The 19,963-nt window shown below is 43.1% G+C and overlaps 1 protein-coding gene across 2 annotated transcripts; it reads left to right on the forward strand.

The window, feature by feature from the left end:
• The first annotated feature begins 1,888 nt into the window (after window positions 1-1,888).
• On the forward strand, window positions 1,889-8,419 carry LOC106592833 (aerolysin-like protein). 2 transcript variants are annotated; one of them, XM_045692898.1, is made up of 4 exons: window positions 1,889-2,055; window positions 4,049-4,079; window positions 5,334-5,851; window positions 6,143-8,419. In XM_045692898.1, exons 3-4 carry the CDS (start codon window positions 5,369-5,371, stop codon window positions 6,590-6,592), a joined length of 933 nt encoding a protein of 310 aa, XP_045548854.1. In that variant the 5' UTR covers window positions 1,889-2,055; window positions 4,049-4,079; window positions 5,334-5,368; the 3' UTR covers window positions 6,593-8,419. The 2 variants fall into 2 exon arrangements, with proteins under 2 accessions (XP_045548854.1, XP_014039654.1); XM_014184179.2 differs by lacking the exon at window positions 1,889-2,055 and adding an exon at window positions 2,067-3,472.
• Window positions 8,420-19,963: the final 11,544 nt, after the last annotated feature.

Below are 19,963 nucleotides of genomic sequence, written 5' to 3' on the forward strand. Positions count from 1 at the left end.
CATGTCAACCGCTGTTTAAAATCAATTTTTATGCCAAAGCGATAATATTCCGACCGGGAGTGGTGGTTTTCGTTCAAAGAGAGGGAAAATAAAAACATCTCGTGCCCTCGTGCACGAGCCCCAGTCTGATGGTCCTCTGACAGGCCACTATCCAAACGCGCTAATGTGTTTCAGCCAGGGGCTGCCTCGATATCATTCAGCTTTTTCCCGGGTTCTGAGAGCCTATCGGAGCCGTAGGAAGTGTCACGTTACAGCAAAGATCCTCAGTCTTCAATAAAAAGAGCCAAGATGAACAAGAACTTGTCAGACAGGCCACTTCCTGTTCAGAATCTTCTCAGGTTTTGGCCTGCCATATGAGTTCTGTTATACTCACAGACACCATTCAAACAGTTTTAGAAACTTTAGGGTGTTTTCTATCCAAATCAAATAATTATATGCATATTCTAGTTTCTGGGCAGGAGTAATAACCAGATTAAATCGGGTACGTTTTTTTTATCCGGCCGTGAAAATACTGCCCCCTATCCTAAGCAGGTTAACATTAGCCTACACATTGTAACATCTGCTTCCAACTCACACTCTCAAACACATAGATCCCCTGAACGCAGGTCACTCTCCAGATCCCAATCACCTGAATTCTAATCACCTGTATGTCATTATCACACACTATTTAGTTCAGTTCTTTGCATCCCATCACTGTGAGGTACAGTATTGCTTGTTTTGTGACACATTACATTTACATTTTAGTCATTTCGCAGAAACTCTTATCAGAGCAACTTACAGTAGTGAATGAATACATTTCATACATTTTTTTTTTTGTACTGGCCCCCTTGGGAATCAACCCCACAACCCTGGCATTGCACAGATCATGCTGGTGTTGGAAACACCATGCTCTACCAACTGAGCCACAGGGAAGACACATGTCTTTCAGATTGCAGGTTTTCCCGTAATTTACTCCTCCCGTGTATGATAGTATTTTCCTGCCTCACTAATGATGTCTTTTTGCCTATTCCCTGCCTGTACTTTAGTCTATTGAATTCCCTGTTATCTACCTATTGCCTTGACCTCCCGGACTACATTACTAGCCTTTTCCCTGCCTGTACTGTTGCCTTTGGACTTTCTGTGTATGACCTTCTGCCTGCCCCTGGACCAGGCTACCTGCCTCGCCCTGTGGTCCTTTTCAATAAACACCTGCTACGCCCTGCTCTTGAAACCAGCTCTCTGTCTCCCCTCGTGTTCATTACACATTCATTTTTATTATTGATTTTCAGCTTCCATGTAATACACAGATGTGAACTCTTTGAGCTACAGCCATAGGCTTGAGTGTTTTAAAAAATATGGAGCAAAATATGTCAATTATATTGATATATGATTCATTTTGATGGAACGTTTCCCTAAACGCTTCCACGAAGTTTACATTCATGTTGCCTTGGTAAAAGGCATCTTCCTACTGTAGTCAACTAGCAAGGAAGGAAGGTTGGGCTCCCAAGTGGCGTAGTGGTCTAAGGCACTGCATGTCAGTGCAAAGAGATCTGGCTGTGATTGGGAGTGTGATATAACAGCCAGTTACCTGCAGGAACCAACCCTATGAACCATGTCGTTTCTTTTGTTTCTTTTGTTTAGCAGTATATAAGAGAACTGAAGGAACCGCCCTGGCGGAGCTTGTGGCAGACTTGTACTTTGTACGTGTTTGTTTTAACCACTCCAGTTAGTGATAATAAAGAATTCATCATTTAATGTGGACTTCAGGAGTCCCTGGTGTTGAATTTCCACAAAACACATCTGTCATGATAAGCACAATACAATGTTTATTCAGGGTGAAAGGTTCTTTGTAAATTCTGATGTACATCATTGTATGGGCGTGGGGGGAGTTTTGCTGCTATAAGAAAGAGTGCTTCTCCACTCCAGAGACACATATTCCGCTGTTGCATCTTTGAACTTCACTCAGAGTCTTGACTCTTAAAGAAGATTATTGCATATTGAATCAGACCAATCAGTTTTCTTTCATCAAGATCATCTATAGTCATCCTTAACACTGAGGCCTGCATATCATTCTATGTAAGTACACAATGTCACCAAATTACTAATCTTGCCATATGAGGAATATTTGAAAGCTATGTTAATATTTTGACCAACAAATGAACAAAACCTTTCACCAACAAATGAACAAAACTTTCAGGTAACAAATGCGTACTATATTCTGAAACAGTTGCTTAATCAGTTATAAAGTCTAGTTAAACAATCATGGTATGGGTTTGTTGTCCCCCACGAAGAAATTGGGGAGGGGACTACGGATCAGTCTGTCCGTTCGTTCATATGTTTGTTTGTAAGTTAGTAAAACATGATATCTCAGACAGCACTAGTAAGATTTTGACAAAGCTTGGGTGAATGATTCGTCTTGCCGTACAGATTTGGCATTTACAAAATGACACTAATTGGCCCAAGACAGGAGCTATGGTAATTAACTGCAATTTGTTGGTCACACGCGATATGTCAATTGGCCCAAGAGGGGGTACTGCATCATTCGTGGGGGACGACATGTTTACTGTTGCCTTGTTTTCACATGGTACCCTCCTATTGTTCTGTTTTGAATTCAAAAGTATTATGTTAGTATGATGTTTAATGTGAGGTGAGTAGACTGTTGAGTGTAGTACTTTACATCAAGCTGTCTCTTCATCTTGAATACACTGATTGACACATCTAGCATTGGATACAGAAATGTCAGGTCCCAAATTATTGAACTGCAGGGAAATGTGAACTGAGACAGGAAGTTCTTCATGCCAGCAATTTTGCTCCGTTAAAGCTGCAGTAGGTAAGTCTGCAGACAGCAGACTCTCTCACACACTCTCGTTCGCTTTCTGTGCCCTCTGCCTGCAGACATAATTGTTAATAAATCCCAAATAATGAAGTTGATATAATTCATCATGTATATTTATCTGTTTAAATCAAATTATTTGTGCACATTAGTCAGGTACATCCTCAGAAGGGACACGATTGGCTGGAATTATATTTCAGAGTGATTGCAGAGCGAGGGGCAGTCAAAGAAGCTGGATCTTCTCTCAGGATATTTTACATACTGATAGCTGATGATGTGTGAAGACAACCTCACAGAATTGTTAAAAATAAATATGACCTAATGCAGCTTTAACATGAAAGCTTACTTAAATTAGAGAATCTACATCCTTCTTTGAAACTGAGGCATGCAAAAGCCTTGTATGTTAGTAAAACTCATCATGCTAAGTGAACATTTTTTTTTTTAACTAATGTTGATTTTATTACTAATTAACTGCACATTTCAGGGAACAAACGGTACCTAAATGATTAAACAGTTGATTTATTGGTCATCATTTGTAGTTCATCAGTATATATGACATAATGTTTTGTATTCACATTGTTCACTTTGGCCTGCTATTGTTTTTGTTTTCACATGGTGGACGTTGGCCTGCTCTGCTGATCCTGTGTAATATGTTTTCAGGTGATTTGACTAAACACAGGTTTCTCTAGCAATTCATATTTATTGTTGCATGTTCATGTTGTATTTATACTATATCACTGGGATAAATTTGACTCAGATATGCAGATGTGGTATGACAGTATGATGTTTAGTTGTTCCTATAAAGTAGACTGTTGAGTGTAGTGCTTAATACCAAACTTTCCTTTTCATCTTGATTTGACTAATACAACTAGTATTGAAATTACAGATTCTATAATTGTTCAATTCTGGTAAAATAAAATACTTTACCTTTCTGAAACCATGTGAAATCAAGGTAAAGTTTCGATTTACATTCAGAAATTAAGTTTTAATTATTAACAGTCAAGTTTTAGGAATTACTTACATTTAATTGGACATACTGTATACTTTAAAGGGTTGACAGACCCTGTTCTATATTAGACAGTGTCATAATATATTAATGCATACCTGTGAATACTGCAGCCTGTCTTAAAGATGTTTGTATTATATTATAATATATTAATGCATACCTGTGAATACTGCAGCCTGTCTTAAAGATTATTGTTCTATATTGATTCAATTATACCTTTACTCTTTCAGATATTCAAAAGCAGAAACTTTTTTTGGAGAGGTGAGTTTCAGCCCCACAAACACCTCATATACTGATGTAGAATCTGTAACATTCATACTCATTATTATAGGTCAGTTTATCATATTCTGAGGTAGCATCTGTAAAATTCATACTCATCATTATTCATGATAATTTCTAATTATGGCAACATCAGAATTAATTTTAAAAGTGCATAGAGACGTGCTCACTTACACAACAATATGTTTCATTACATATAAGTCACCATGTTGATCAGGACGAAACAGCAGGAGGTAGAGTGGGGAGGTGCTGGGAGTAGGAGAGGGACTCCATGGTGTTGATCAGGAAGAAACAGCAGGAGGTAGAGTAGGGAGGTGCTGGGTGAAGGAGAGGGACTCCATGGTGTTGATCAGGAAGAAACAGCAGGAGGTAGAGTAGGGAGGTGCTGGGTGAAGGAGAGGGACTCCATGGTGTTGATCAGGAAGAAACAGCAGGAGGTAGAGTAGGGAGGTGCTGGGTGAAGGAGAGGGACTCCATGGTGTTGATCAGGAAGAAACAGCAGGAGGTAGAGTGGGGATGTGCTGGGAGTAGGAGAGGGACTCCATGGTGTTGATCAGGAAGGAACAGCAGGAGGTAGAGTGAGGAGGTGCTGGGTGAAGGAGAGGGACTCCATGGTGTTGATCAGGAAGAAACAGCAGGAGGTAGAGTGGGGATGTGCTGGGTGAAGGAGAGGGACTCCATGGTGACTCTGAGGTCCCTAGCTGAGGAGGATGGAATGGGTGTGATAGATTCCAGACGAATAGAGATATAAAATCAGAGGAGGGTGGAGGACAAGGAGGAGTTAGGAGCAATTTAAGAACACTTCATTCTCAGTGACCTGAGGATTGTGGAGCGATTTGGTCGCCCTAGACCAGAGCTACCATCATGTATTCTTTCATTCCATTCCCAATCTAGTCCACCTGATTCTAATAATTAACTGTTTGACAAGCTGAATCACATTACTTACCACTGGGGTTGTAGTGAAAACCTACAGGAGGATAGCTTCCCATGATCAGGGTTTGAGAGCAATGGTGTGAACCTACAGGAGGGTAGCTCTCCAGGAACAAGGTTGAAGAGCCCTGCCCTAGACTGATATGTTGCTCGACCTCTACTTCCAACCACGAGTCATTATATCCCTTGGTTATCGTTTGATCCTTATATCTTGTTCTTTAATTTCCTTTTGGTGCTTTGCATGTCTGAATCAGATCTCCTTTGAGTTGGAGCTTGAAGTTATGTGTACGAATTTGTATTTTTTAGGTTACTTGACGCACGCGCACACACACGCACTCAACATGGCAACCACACTGGAACTAATAGGTGGTCAAGGAGGCAGTTCATTTGAATTCCACGGCATGAACAACGGTGCCACCCTCAAGAAGATCGGAGTGGCGGTGGGAGGCTCGCAGGTCAAAGCTGTGCGGGTGGAGCTTACCGACGGGAAAGTAGCGACTTTTGGAGATGCAAACACTTTCAATGAGTTTGAGTTCAAACTCGGCGAGCGCATCACAAAGCTGTCGCTGTGGGGTAACGGCGCCGGCACACGTCTGGGTGCCATCAAGTTCACGACGAGTGAGAACCGTCAGTTCTTCGAAAAAATGACCAGCTGGGGACTGAAGACTGAGTACACCATAGATGTGGGGTCCGGAATCTGCCTGGGGCTGCAGGGCAGGTATGGCTCGGACATCGACTGCATGGGCTTCCTCTTCATCAACACCATCAAGTCGTCCGTGCTGACCGACATGACGTATCCCACCCTGTCCCTCTTCAAACCCCAGGTGAGCTCTTTTATAGATGTGTGTAGGCGGCTCAGGAAAACTCTACCGATGCTCTAACATTAAGGGGGCTGTCCACATTAAAACATATAATCCAATATGGGGGTCGACATTCATCAGGCATCTCATTTCTAGGACAGTCACACACACATACAGACACATTAGTTATTATTGTTGGCTTTCTAAAAATCAATTGATCAGATCCTCAATGATGATTAGCTCTTAAATTGTCTTTGTCTTATCTGAACAATTTGTATCTTTGTGTGTGTGTCTGTGTGTGTGTGTTGATTTTAGGTGAGCCCAGAATATGTGAAATCTGTGTCTCACCACAACGACACCTCCTTGGTTCAAGAAGAGTCCATTACATACAGCAAGACACTGACCAAAACTTCCTCCTGGTCAGTCAGCAACAAGATAGAATCCACCTTGAATGTGTCAGTCAAAGCGGGGATCCCAGATCTGGTCGAGGTGACATCAGGGTTCAGCTTGACCGTGGGAGTGGAACATTCCACCAGCCTGGAGAAGACAGAGACCATAACAGAAGCGGATACCATCAACCTGAAGATCCCGCCAGGGAAGACCATGGATGTTGAGATCACAGTGGGGAGAGCAAATATCGACCTCGACTACGAGGCCAAAGTGAAAGTCACCTGCATGAATGGCAGTCAGCTGGTCTTCCCATCCAACGGCACCTACACTGGTGTGACTTACACTTCAGCGAGGGTATCCACAAAGGAGAGATGAGACAAGTATGACTTCATGAATAATAAGCACAGTGATAGAATGACTAACACCATGACTAATTCTTTGTGTGCCTTTTCTGTTATTATGATCTTCTTTGAGTGAATCTAATTGAACCATGTTGACTCAGCTCTTTATTTCTGTCTCAGCAGAGGGTATAACAACAGGTGGGTTATTCCTACAATCTGGTGCCTTTTATGTCCAATGACATGTTAACACATATTTTGTGTGAATTATTGAACAACATTCACTACAAAATGTTTTCTTATACGCTTAGACCCCATTTACCATAAAAAACAATGTTACGTAACTATAATACATTTCATTTATAATAAACCATTTGTCTTGTGTGTCAGTAACCTTTCGCCATATCCCCAGTTAAGTTTATTCAACTTCCATTGGATATACTATTCATAAAATTCACAAATATTGTAATTATCATTACATTGAGTTGTTCTCTTTCTAACTAATTGTTAATCATGATTAATGTATTATTTAATATAAGAATAATCTAATGTGTTTGTTAGCACACACGCAGTCACTAACACACACACATAGTTTTCTTCTCTGGTTGCACATTTAACATGCTGGTAGAAATGAGGTAAAATGGATTTAAGTTTTCCTGCATTGAAGTCCCCGGCCACTAGGCGCGCCGCCTCTGGATGAACATTTTCCTGATAACTTATGGCCTTACACAGCTCATTGAGTGCGTGTTAGTGCCAGCATCGGTTTGTGGTGGTAAATAGACAGCTACTGAGAATATAGACTAAAAACTATCTTCAGCCTGACAGTAGAGAAAATATATTATCATTATAAAAGGGTAAAGGGCTATATTTCACATACTTCCTACACATTACAGATCAAATATATTTTTTTGTCCATTGACAGTTCACCTACGGAAATAATTTGGCAGGACATTAATCCTATTGCATAGAATTGTTCATCTGTGTGCTTTTTCCTCAGAGAGGTAAGGATAAGGGGACTTATTAGTCAGTTGTACAACTTAATGCATTCAACTGAAATGTGTCTACTGCATTTACCCCAACCCCTCTTAATCAGAGAGGTGCGGGGGGCTGCCATAACCAACCTCCACATCTTCAGCACCCAGGGAACAGTGGGTTAACTGCCTTGCTCAGGGACAGAACAACAGATTTTGAACTTGTCAGCTCATGGATTCAAACTTGCAACCTTTCAGTTACTAGCCAAACGCTCTAACCACTAGGCTACCTGCCGCCCCAAATGATAGTACTGTAGTAGCCGACTCCCTGCTGACCTAAAACAAAGAACCCTTTCATTTAGAATATGTTGCATCGTTGCTTTGGTTTTACATCAATTTATTCACTCATAGTGTTTCTACTTAGTGGATGTAACTAGACCACCACTAGATGGTGGTGTCACACTTCATAGGTCTTTCATAGCCCATATTATGTGTAGCCTATTTGTATGTAGGTTATATCCTCTTGTAGCTGCACTTAAATTACATTTTACTCATGCTTTTCCTTTCATCTATGTTTCATTGAAAATCGTTGTCACAGAGCTGATCTCTAATGTTAACAAGGTCCAATGAGTCACTGATTATAACTGTTTACAGTGGAAGACCTATGATAATTGTAGCAAAGTTCTCTGCTCTTTCGATTGTTGTTCACCCGTGAAAAGGAAAATAAATGTATGAGACATGCTAATTAATTTAGTTTAGTTTTGCATAAAACCTTTTGTTTACAGCTCTACTCTTTCCATTCATGCATTTGTTGATTAAAAGTATAAATACAAAGTGATCATATTTATGAATTAACACTAAAGTTAAGCTAAATAAACTAAATACTAACTTTGTTTTGTCCTTGTAATTAGCGGGGTTCTTCATGTTTCTTGGTTGGAGATGGTGACAGGCACATGGAGGTGAGGTTGAGAGCACCATATTTTAACTGTGTGGTGGTTCACGCCAACCTGTTGATTGTCCCGGGGGGAGGATAATTGGGAAACATTGAAATGTGAATTGATACATTCCATGGTGATGTGCAACTTCATCTTCTTCTTTGGTATAATGGCGTTCGCAAAACAATTGGATGTACATTCTACCACCAGAGGTGGATAATAAGGACCCCAAAAAGGAAATAATTATAATAATCATACAAATTGTCAAAAAATGTATTTGAACTAAACAAAATCATCCTGCTTTTCTGTAAAACAAAAACACAAATTCTAATCAGGTTGCTACACAGCCTCAGACGCCTCCTGCGAGGGTGAGAGATTTCATAGCGACAATAGTCCTTGCAGTGCTTCTGCCGTGAAGTCTTGGAGCCCAAAAAATTCTTGGCTGCAGATATAATGATATCCAGATTATTGGACTTCTTAGACATTTGTGTTGTACAATTCATCATTGTGGCTATAAATGCTACAAAATCCACCTTCTTCACAATGAATGTATCGAAATCACTTAATTGACTTAAAACATTAGCAACTGGTTGCCCTGCATCCACTGCCATATCTTCAACACTGTGGCCTCTTGCCCCTTCCACTCTCTTTTCCGCCTCCACATGGGAGATCTGCTGTACAGCCCTGATCCAGGGCACTCAAGTAAGTCCGGAGTATGATCCCCACCACAGTTGCAACATTTTCAGTATCATACTTCTCCCGTCTGCAAACACTTGACATGTGACCATATATTTTACAGTTCCCACACTGTAATGGTTTCTACACAAATGCTGTCACCGCATACGTCACATATCCAAGCTTCACATATTCAGGTAGAGTCCCCTCAAACAACAATAATATCGATAGGCTTTTCTCCTTCCTTCCATTTACCATACTTGTCAGTTGACGTGTACTGATCACTCCTGGGATTTTCTGACTAAGGTACTCATCATCTATATCCAAATAGACTCCAGCTATAACTCATTTTGCAGGCGCCCTACTCCGAAGATCAGTACAGGTTACTTCTGACGTGGACAATTTAGCCAGATCCAGTGTACGTTTATTCTGTTCTTCATCGACACAACCAAAACAAGGCCGCTTCAAGTCACCTTTACTGAATCCACCTTCCCCACTGCTTGGATTTCCCAAATGAACCTCCTTGTCCCAAAAAAATGCAGTCCAATAAGAAAATTGACGAGTTGATTTATGTCCCGTTTGTTTATTATTTTGTAAATATTACTTTTGGCGCCTATTCACTCCTCACTTTTGATAATAAAAGTCCTCACCAGAAAAACGTATCATCCTTGTCTGACTTCTCACTGCAACATCCACCACAACGGCATATCTCAAAGTTGTCCATCGTTTTTTTTTCAGTGACATACTTAATGTTTATGTTATGCACAAGAGTGGTCTCCCCAGCACACACACCATGTCACTCTGGTCAAAAGTGAACTATGTATTGAATAGGATGCCATTTGGGATGCTGTCTACAATGTTCAGATGATAGCTTCACTCTAGCTAATCTCCTCATTTATTCTTTCTGAATCTCCTCTCATCCCTCATCTTATAGAACGGCCAAAAGGGGCGGTGTTGCAATCTACTGCAGAGATAGCCTGCAGAGTTCTGTCCTACTATCCAGTTCTGTACCCAAACAATTTGAACTTCTGCTTTTAAAAATCCATCTCTCTAAAAACAAGTCTCTCACCGTTGCCGCCTGCTATAGACCACCCTCTGCCCCCAGCTGTGCTCTGGACACCATATGTGAACTGATTGCCCCCTATCTATCTTCAGAGCTCGTGCTGCTTGGTGACCTAAACTAGGACATGCTTAACACCCCAGCCATCCTACAATCTAAGCTTGATGCTCTCAATCTCACACAAATTATCAATGAACCTACCAGGTACCACCCCAAAGCCTTAAACATGGGCACCCTCATAGATATCATCCTAACCAACTTGCCCTCTAAATACATCTCTGCTGTTTTCATCCAAGATCTCAGTGATCACTGCCTCATTGCATGCATCCGTAATGGGTCAGCGGTCAAATGACCTCCACTCATCACTGTCAAACGCTCCCTGAAATATTTCAGTGAGCAAGCCTTTCTAATCGACCTGGCCCGGGTATCCTGGAAGGATATTGACCTCATCCCGTCAGTAGAGGATGCCTGGTTATTTTTTTAAATGCCTTCCTCACCATCTTAAATAAGCATGCCCCATTCAAGAAATTTAGAACCAGGAACAGATATAGCCCTTGGTTCTCCCCAGACCTGACTGCCCTTAACCAACACAAAAACATCCTGTGGCGTTCTGCATTAGCATCGAACAGCCCCCGTGATATGCAACTTTTCAGGGAAGTTAGAAACCAATATACACAGGCAGTTAGAAAAGCCAAGGCTAGCTTTTTCAAGCAGAAATTTGCTTCCTGCAACACAAACTCAAAAAAGTTCTGGGACACTGTAAAGTCCATGGAGAATAAGACCACCTCCTCCCATCTACCCACTGCACTGAGGATAGGAAACTCTGTCAACTCCGATAAATCCACTATAATTGAGAATTTCAATAAGCATTATTCTACGGCTGGCCATGCTTTCCACCTGGCTACCCCTACCCCGGTCAACAGCACTGCACCCCCCGCAGCTACTCGCCCAAGCCTCCCCATTTCTCCTTCTCCCAAATCCAGTCAGCTGATATTCTGAAAGAGCTGCAAAATCTGGACCCCTACAAATCAGCCAGGCTAGACAATCTGGACCCTTCCTTTCTAAAATTATCTGCCGAAATTGTTGCAACCCCTATTACTAGCCTGTTCAACCTCTCTTTCGTGTCGTCTGAGATTCCAAAAGATTGGAAAGCAGCTGCTGTCATCCCCCTCTTCAAAGGAGGGGACACTCTTGACCCAAACTCCTACAGACCTATATCTATCCTACCCTGCCTTTCTAAGGTCTTCAAAAGCCAAGTCAACAAACAGATTACCGACCATTTCGAATCCCACTGCACCTTCTCCGCTATGCAATCTGGTTTCAGAGCTGGTCATGGGTGCACCTCAGCCACGCTCAAGGTCCTAAACGATATCGTAACCGCCATCGATAAGAAACAATACTGTGCTGCCGTATTCATTGACCTGGCCAAGGCTTTCAACTCTGTCAATCACCACATCCTCATCGGCACACTCAATAGCCTTGGTTTCTCAAATGATTGCCTCGCCTGGTTCACCAACTACTTCTCCGATAGAGTTCAATGTGTCAAATCAGATGGCCTGTTGTCTGGGCCTCTGGTAGTCTCTATTGGGGTGCCACAGGGTTCAATTCTTGGGCCAACTCTTTTCTCTGTATACATCAATGATGTCGCTCTTGCTGCTGGTGAGTCTCTGATCCACCTCTACGCAGACGACACCATTCTGTATACTTCTGGCCCTTCTTTGGACAACCCTCCAGATGAGCTTCAATGCCATTACAACTCTCCTTCCGTGGCCTCCAACTGCTCTTAATTACTAGTAAAACTAAATGCATGCTCTTCAACCGATCGCTGCCCGTACCTGCCCGCCCGTCCAGCATCACTACTCTGGACGGTTCTTACTTAGAATATGTGGACAACTACAAATACCTAGGTGTCTGGTTAGACTGTAAGCTCTCCTTCCAAACTCACATCAAACATCTCCAATCCAAAGTTAAATCTAGAATTGGCTTCCTATTTCGCAACAAAGCATCCTTCATTCATGCTGCCAAACATACCCTCGTAAAACTGACCATCCTACCGATCCTCGACTTTGGCGATGTCGTTTACAAAATAGCCTCCAATACCCTACTCAATAAACTGGATGCAGTCTATCACAGTGCCATCCGTTTTGTAACCAAAGCCCCATATTCTACCCACCACTGCGACCTGTACGCTCATAGCCCATCTATAATTTAGCCCAAACAACTACCTCTTCCCCTACTGTATTTATTTATTTATTTTGCTCCTTTGCACCCCATTATTTATATTTCTACTTTGCGCTTTCTTCCACTACAAATCTACCATTCCAGTGTTTTACTTGCTATATTGTATTTACTTTGCCACCATGGTCTTTTTTGCCTTTACCTCCCTTATCTCACCTCATTTGCTCACATTGTATATAGACTTATTTTTCTACTGTATTATTGACTGTATGTTTGTTTTACTACATGTGTAACTCTGTGTTGTTGTATGTGTCGAACTGCTTTGCTTTATCTTGGCCAGGTTGCAATTGTAAATGAGAACTTGTTCTCAACTTGCCTACCTGGTTAAATAAAGGTAAATAAATAAATCAATTATAGCCAGAAACGCCTGTTGGATTTCTCCGGGGATCATCTTCAAAACTAGAATGCTCCAGTCATAATCTGGTAAGCACAGATCTGCACATCAGCTGCTGGAGGCAGAGACAGCTAGCTGGAGGCACAGACAGCTATCTGGAGGCACAGACAGATAGCTGGAGGCACAGTCAGCTAGCTGGAGGCACAGACAGATAGCTGGAGGCAGATACAGCTAGCTGGAGGCACAGACAGCTAGCTGGAGGCAGAGACAGATAGCTGGAGGCAGAGACAGATAGCTGGAGGCAGAGACAGATAGTTGTAAATGGACCTGTAAAGATGTAATTGTATAGCTGTATGGTAAAACTGTGGAAAAACATTAGACAAGAAAATACAAATAAATATAATTTCATTGAACCTTTAAGATAGTTTTGGTGTAACTCCCGGTGAGATTATTACAGAGAGAGAGACAGACACACATGGACACTACAGGTCAAAGAGAGAGTGCTGATCTGGCAGAGCCCGACATGCCCCAACATAACAATAAACACTAGTCTCCTAGTCGATACCTCCAACCCCACTTCACCACCAAATAACTGGGGTCAACCCCAGAAATCTTCACTTTCATCCTCTGATCCTCATACCAAACTATGAGAAACAGACACACACACACACATACACACACACACACACACACACACACACACACACACACACACACACACACACACACACACACACACACACACACACACATTTGTTATCAGCATTCTGAGCTATAGGGAATAGAACCAAGATATAACACATACAGTATATCACAAAAGTGAGTACGCCTATCACATTTTTGTAAATATTTGAGTATATCTTTTCATGTGACAACACTGAAGAAATGACACTTTGCTACAATGTAAAGTAGTGAGTGTACAGCTTGTATAACAGTGTAAATTTGCTGTCCCCTCAAAATAACACAACACACAGCCATTAATGTCTAAACCGCTGCCAACAAAAGTGAGTACACCCCTAAGTGAAAATATCCAAATTGGGCCCAAAGTGTCAATATTTTGTGTGGCCACCATCATTTTCCAGCACTGCCTTAACCCTCTTGGGCATGGAGTTCACCAGAGCTTCACAGGTTGCCACTGGAGTCCTCTTCCACTCCTCCATGACGACATCACGGAGCTGGTGGATGTTAGAGACCTTGCACTCCTCCACCTTCCGTTAGAGGATGCCCCACAGATGCTCAATAGGGTTTAGGTCTGGAGACATGCTTGGCCAGTCCATCACCTTTACCCTCAGCTTCTTTAGCAAGGCAGTGGTCGTCTTGGACGTGTGTTTGGGGTCGTTATCATGTTGGAATACTGCCCTGGGTTAGAGTGGTTGTGGATCCCATGGACACCTAATACTCTGCGTGCTCCAGGGCCGGAGAGAAGAAACAGAAAACTAATGGATTAGATACCAAAATAGGGCCGCTGTTTGTTTTAAACAGTCTGGTGACACAGAGAGCTTTTGAAAGCACAGGCGGAAGAGAGTCTAGAGGGAGAGATTGAGAAGGTCGGGGTGAATGGCCCACCAAACCATGGAGGTCTGGAGGGTGGCTAGTCAAATTAAATCAAATCAAATCAGCCATGGAAGCCACTCGCTCGCACAACTCAACAAGTGAGTATGAGCATAAAAGTGACATCACCATGATAAATGAAGGCTGACAAAGATATTTCCTTTCAAAACGAACAGTTTTTAGCGGTCCAAGCTCTTAGAGGTTAGAATTATGTGTTTGCTGAAACGTCTTCCAAGGCAGAGAGAAGGAGGCAAACACAATTTTCCCATTTGCAGCTGCTTTCTTGTAAGGGCTCGGGCGTCATGAGTGAGGAATCAAAACGCAGGAAGCAGCGAGAGCAGGGTAGTGGCGTTTTTAATGGTTCACACAGGCGAGTACACACAAGCCACTCCAAACAGCGCAATCAAGCGCACTCAAAATAAAGATTCCCAAACACAGGGGGAAATAACACACGGTGCCTAAACAAACACACAAGCGAAAAACACAAACCCAACAGGGTATAATCCTGCACAATAAGGAAGCAGACCAGCTAACTCTAATAGCCCCGCTAATTACCCCTACTAGGAACAGGTGCACACAAACACAAACAGGGGGAAAACAAAAAGGGAATCAGTGGCAGCTAATAGGCCGGTGACGACGACCACCGAGCGCCACCCAAGCAGGAGGGGGCGCCACCGTCGGTGGGAATCGTGACAGTACCCCCCCTCCTGATGCGCGGCTCCCACAGCTCGCCGACACCGGCCTCGAGGACGACCCGGAGGACGAGGCGCAGGGCGATCCGGACGGAGGCGATGAAATCCCTCAACATGGATGGGTCCAAGACGTCCTCCGCCGGCACCCTGCACCTCTCCTCCGGGCCGTACCCCTCCCAGTTTACGAGGTACTGCAGGCCCCTCGATGTCCAGAGGGGGCGGAGGGACCTCCGGTACCTCACGTTCCTGCAGGGGACCAGCTACCACCAGCCTGAGGAGAGACACATGAAACGAGGGGTTAATACGGTAAAAGGACGGGAGTTGTAACCGATAACACACCTCGTTTATCCTCCTCAGGACTTTAACCTGTTTAGGATAGGGGGCAGTATTTTCACGGCCGGATATATAACGTACCCGATTTAATCTGATTATTGCTCCTGCCCAGAAACTAGAATATGCATATAATTATTAGCTTTGGATAGAAAACACTCCAAAGTTTCTAAAACTGTTTGAATGGTGTCTGTGAGTATAACAGAACTCATTTGGCAGGCCAAAACCTGAGAAGATTCTGTACAGGAAGTACCCTGTCTGACCATTTCTTGGCCTTCTTGATCATCTCTATCCAAAACGAGGGATCTCTGCTGTTACGTGACACTTCCTACGGCTCCCATAGGCTCTCAGAAGGCGGCAAAAAGCTGAATCGTGGCTTTGCAGGCCCTGGCTGAAAAACATTATCGCGTTTGGATAGTGGTCGGTCAGAGTACTATGAGACTGAGGCGTGTGCACGAGGCGACCCCATGTTTTTATTCTTTCGTCTTTGAACATAAACAACGACTCCCGGTCGGAATATTATCGCTTTTTTACGAGAAAAATAGCATAAAAATTTATTTTAAACAGCGGTTGACATGCTTCGAAGTACGGTAATGGAATATTTAGAAATGTTTTGTCACGAAACATGTGGGGCGCGTAACCCTTCGTCACCCTTGGATAGTGTCTTGAACGCACGAACAAAACGTCGCTATTTGGATATAACTATGGATTCTTTTGAACCAAACCAACATTTGTTATTGAAGTAGAAGTCCTGGGAGTGCATTCTGACGAAGAACAGGAAAGGTAATCAAACTTTTCTAATAGTAAATCGGAGTTTGGTGAGGGTCAAACTTTGTGGGTGTCAAAATAGCTAGCCTGTGATGGCGGGCTATCTACTCAGAATATTGCAAAATGTGCTTTCACCGAAAAGCGATTTTAAAATCGGACATAGCGAGTGCATAAAGGAGTTCTGTATCTATAATTCTTAAAATAATTGTTATGTTTTTTGTGAACGTTTATCGTGAGTAATTTAGTAAATTCACCGGAAGTGTTCGGTGGGAATGCTAGTTCTGAACGTCACGTGCTAATGTTAAAAGCTGGTTTTTGATATAAATATGAACTTGATTGAACAAAACATGCATGTATTGTATAACATAATGTCCTAGGGTTGTCATCTGATGAAGATCATCAAAGGTTAGTGCTGCATTTAGCTGTGGTTTTGTTTTTTGTGACATTATATGCTAGCTTGAAAAATGGGTGTCTGATTATTTCTGGCAGGGTACTCTGCTGACATAATCTAATGTTTTGCTTTCGCTGTGAAGCCTTTTTGAAATCGGACAGTGTGGTTAGATAAAGGAGAGTCTTGTCTTTAAAATGGTGTAAAATAGTCCTATGTTTGAAAAATTGAAGTTTTTGTATTTTTGAGGAATTTGTAATTCGCGCCACGCCTATCATTGGATATTGGAGCAGGTGTTCCGCTAGCGGACCGTCTAGATGTAAGAGGATAAGGAAATAAGCAAACACACCCAGAGGCGGCGCTCCTAGTGGCCGGAGACTTTAATGCAGGGAAACTTAAATCAGTTGTACCAAATTTCCATCAACATGTTAAATGTGCAACCAGAGGGAAAACAATTCTAGATCACCTGTACTCCACACACAGAGACACGTAAAAAGCTCTTCCTCACCATCCATTTGGTAAATCCGACCACAACTCTATCCTCCTGATTCCTGCTTACAAGCAAAAAAGAATGCAGGAAGCACCAGTGACTCGGTCTATAAAAAAGTGATCAGATGAAGCAGATGCTAAACTGCAGGACTGTTTTGCTAGAACAGACTGGAACATGTTCTAGGAATTTTCCGATGGCATTGAGGAGTTCACCACATCAGTCCCTGGCTTCATCAATAAGTGCTTCGAGAATGTCGTCCCCACAGTGACTGAACGTACATACCCCAACCAGAAGCCATGGATTACTTTCAACATTCTCACTGAGCTAAAGGGTAGAGCTGCCGACTTCAAGGTGCGGGACTCTAACCCAGAAGCTTACAAGAAATCCTGCTATGCCCTGCAACGAATCATCAAACAGGCAAAGCGTCAATACAGGGCTAAGATTGAATCCTACTAAACCGACTCCAACACTTGTCTTATGTGGCAGGGCTTGCAAACTATTACAGACTACAAAGGGAAGCACAGCCGTGAGCTGCCCAGTGACACAAGCCTACCAGACGAGCTAAATTACTTCTATGCTCGCTTCGAGGCAAGCAACTCTGAGGCATGCATGAGAGCATCAGCTGTTCCGGGCGACTGTGTGATCACGCTCTCCGTAGCCGACGTGAGTAAGACCTTTAAACAGGTCAACATACACAAGGCTGCGGGGCCAGACGGATTACCAGGACGTGTGCTCCGGGCATGTGCTGACCAACTGGCAGGTGTCTTCACTGACATTTTCAACATGCCCATGATTGAGTCTGTAATACCAACATGTTTCAAGCAGACCACCAGAGTCCCTGTGCCCAAGAACACAAAGGCAACCTGCCTAAACGACTACAGACCTGTAGCACTCACATCCGTAGCCATGAAGTGCTTTGAAAGGTTGGTAATGGCTCACATCAACACCATTATCCCAGAAACCCTAGACCCACTCCAATTTGCATACCGCCCAAACAGATCCACAGATGATGCAATCTCTATTGCACTCCACACTGCCCTTTCCCACCTGGACAAAAGGAACACTTATGTGAGAATGCTATTCATTGACTACAGCTCAGCGTTCAACACCATAGTACCCTCAAAGCTCATCACTAAGATAAGGATCCTGGGACTAAACACCTCCCTCTGCAACTGGATCCTGGACTTCCTGACGGGCCGCCCCCAGGTGGTGAGGGTAGGTAGCAACACATCTGCCACGCTGATCCTCAACACTGGAGCTCTCCAGGGGTGCATGCTCAGTACTCCCTGTTCACCCACGACTGCATGGCCAGGCACGACTCCAACACCATCATTAAGTTTGCAGACGACACAACAGTGGTAGGCCTGATCACCAACAACGAAGAGACAGACTATAGGGAGGAGGTCAGAGACCTGGCCGGGTGGTGCCAGAATAACAACCTATCCCTCAACGTAACCAAGACTAAGGAAATTATTGTGGACTACAGGAAAAGGAGGACCGAGTACGCCACCATTCTCATCGACGGGCTGTAGTTGAGCAGGTTGAGAGCTTCAAGTTCCTTGGTGTCCACATCAACAACAAACTAGAATGGTCCAAACACACCAAGAGAGTTGTGAAGAGGGCACAACAAAGCCTATTCCCCCTCAGGAAACCAAAAAGATTTGGCATGGGTCCTGAGATCCTCAAAAGGTTCTACAGCTGCAACATCGAGAGCATCCTGACCGGTTGCACCACTGCCTGGTACGGCAATTGCTCGGCCTCTGACCGCAAGGCACTACAGAGGGTAGTGCGTATGGCCCAGTACATCACTGGGGCTAAGCTGCCTGCCATCCAGGACCTCTACACCAGGCGGTGTCAGAGGAAGGCCCTAAAAATTGTCAAAGTCCCCAGCCACCCTAGTCATAGACTATTCTCTCTACTACCGCATGGCAAGCGGTACCGGAGTGCCAAGACTAGGACAAAAAGGCTTCTCAACAGTTTTTACCCCCAAGCCACAAGACTCCTGAACAGGTAATCAAATGGCTATCTGGACTATTTGCATTGTGTGCCCCCCAACCCCTCTTTTTACGCTGCTGCTACTCTCTGTTTATCATATATGCATAGTCACTTTAACTATATATTCATGTACATACTACCTCAATTGGGCCGACCAACCAGTGCTCCCTCCACATTGGCTAATCAGGCTATCTGCATTGTGTTCCACCCACCTCCCGCTAACCCCTCTTTTACGCTACTGCTACTCTCTGTTCATCATGTACGCATAGTCACTTTAACCATATCTACATCTACATACTACCTCAATCAGCCTGACTAACCGGTGTCTGTATGTAGCCTCGCTACTTTTATAGCATGTCTTTTTACTGTTGTTTTATTTCTTTACCTACCTATTGTTCACGTAATACCTTTTTTGCACTATTGGTTAGAGCCTGTAAGTAAGCATTTCAGTGTAGGGTCTGTTGTATTCGGCGCACGTGACAAATAAACTTTGTTTGATTTGATTTGATACATATACATACGGTATTTGAGAGAAAATACAAGATATTTGAAAGCAGGTTTGCGTATTTATATGGATTGGGAGGTGGAACCCCTTTCTCACCAGGGTTGGTCTAAATTCCAAATTGAGCCGAGAATGACGAATAAATTCCAATTCAATTCTTGAATTAAAGTAGTAAACACGATACAGAATTTGAATTAAATAAAAGGAAATATAATTGAATTCAGTTAAATTCAAATGCCTCTTCTATTTAATATTAGGTGTAGTTAATACAAATATACATATTGTACATAAAACATCAAACATGTCGTTAATGTCACGGAATTCTAGGACCAGTGGAGATGCGGAATCAGGCACAGGAGACGGAGGGCCGGAGCAACAGTGTTTTAATGCAACGGGAAAAAACACAATAGCCGAAAGGCACGGGCGCTCAATAAAGTCCGCCAGGGAAAACACATTCCCAAAATAAACATGAGAAAAAA

Source organism: Salmo salar, chromosome ssa13 (assembly GCF_905237065.1).
Source record: "Salmo salar chromosome ssa13, Ssal_v3.1, whole genome shotgun sequence".
Lineage (NCBI taxonomy): Eukaryota > Metazoa > Chordata > Actinopteri > Salmoniformes > Salmonidae > Salmo > Salmo salar.

What these genes read in the sequence shown, in the direction of transcription:
- LOC106592833 (XM_045692898.1), top strand. Translation starts at nt 5,369, where the DNA reads ATGGCAACCACACTGGAACTAATAGGTGGTCAAGGAGGCAGTTCATTT. An exon ending in TGTCCCTCTTCAAACCCCAG is followed by an intron (nt 5,852 to 6,142) that starts GTGAGCTCTTTT and finishes TGTTGATTTTAG; the next exon opens with GTGAGCCCAGAATATGTGAA.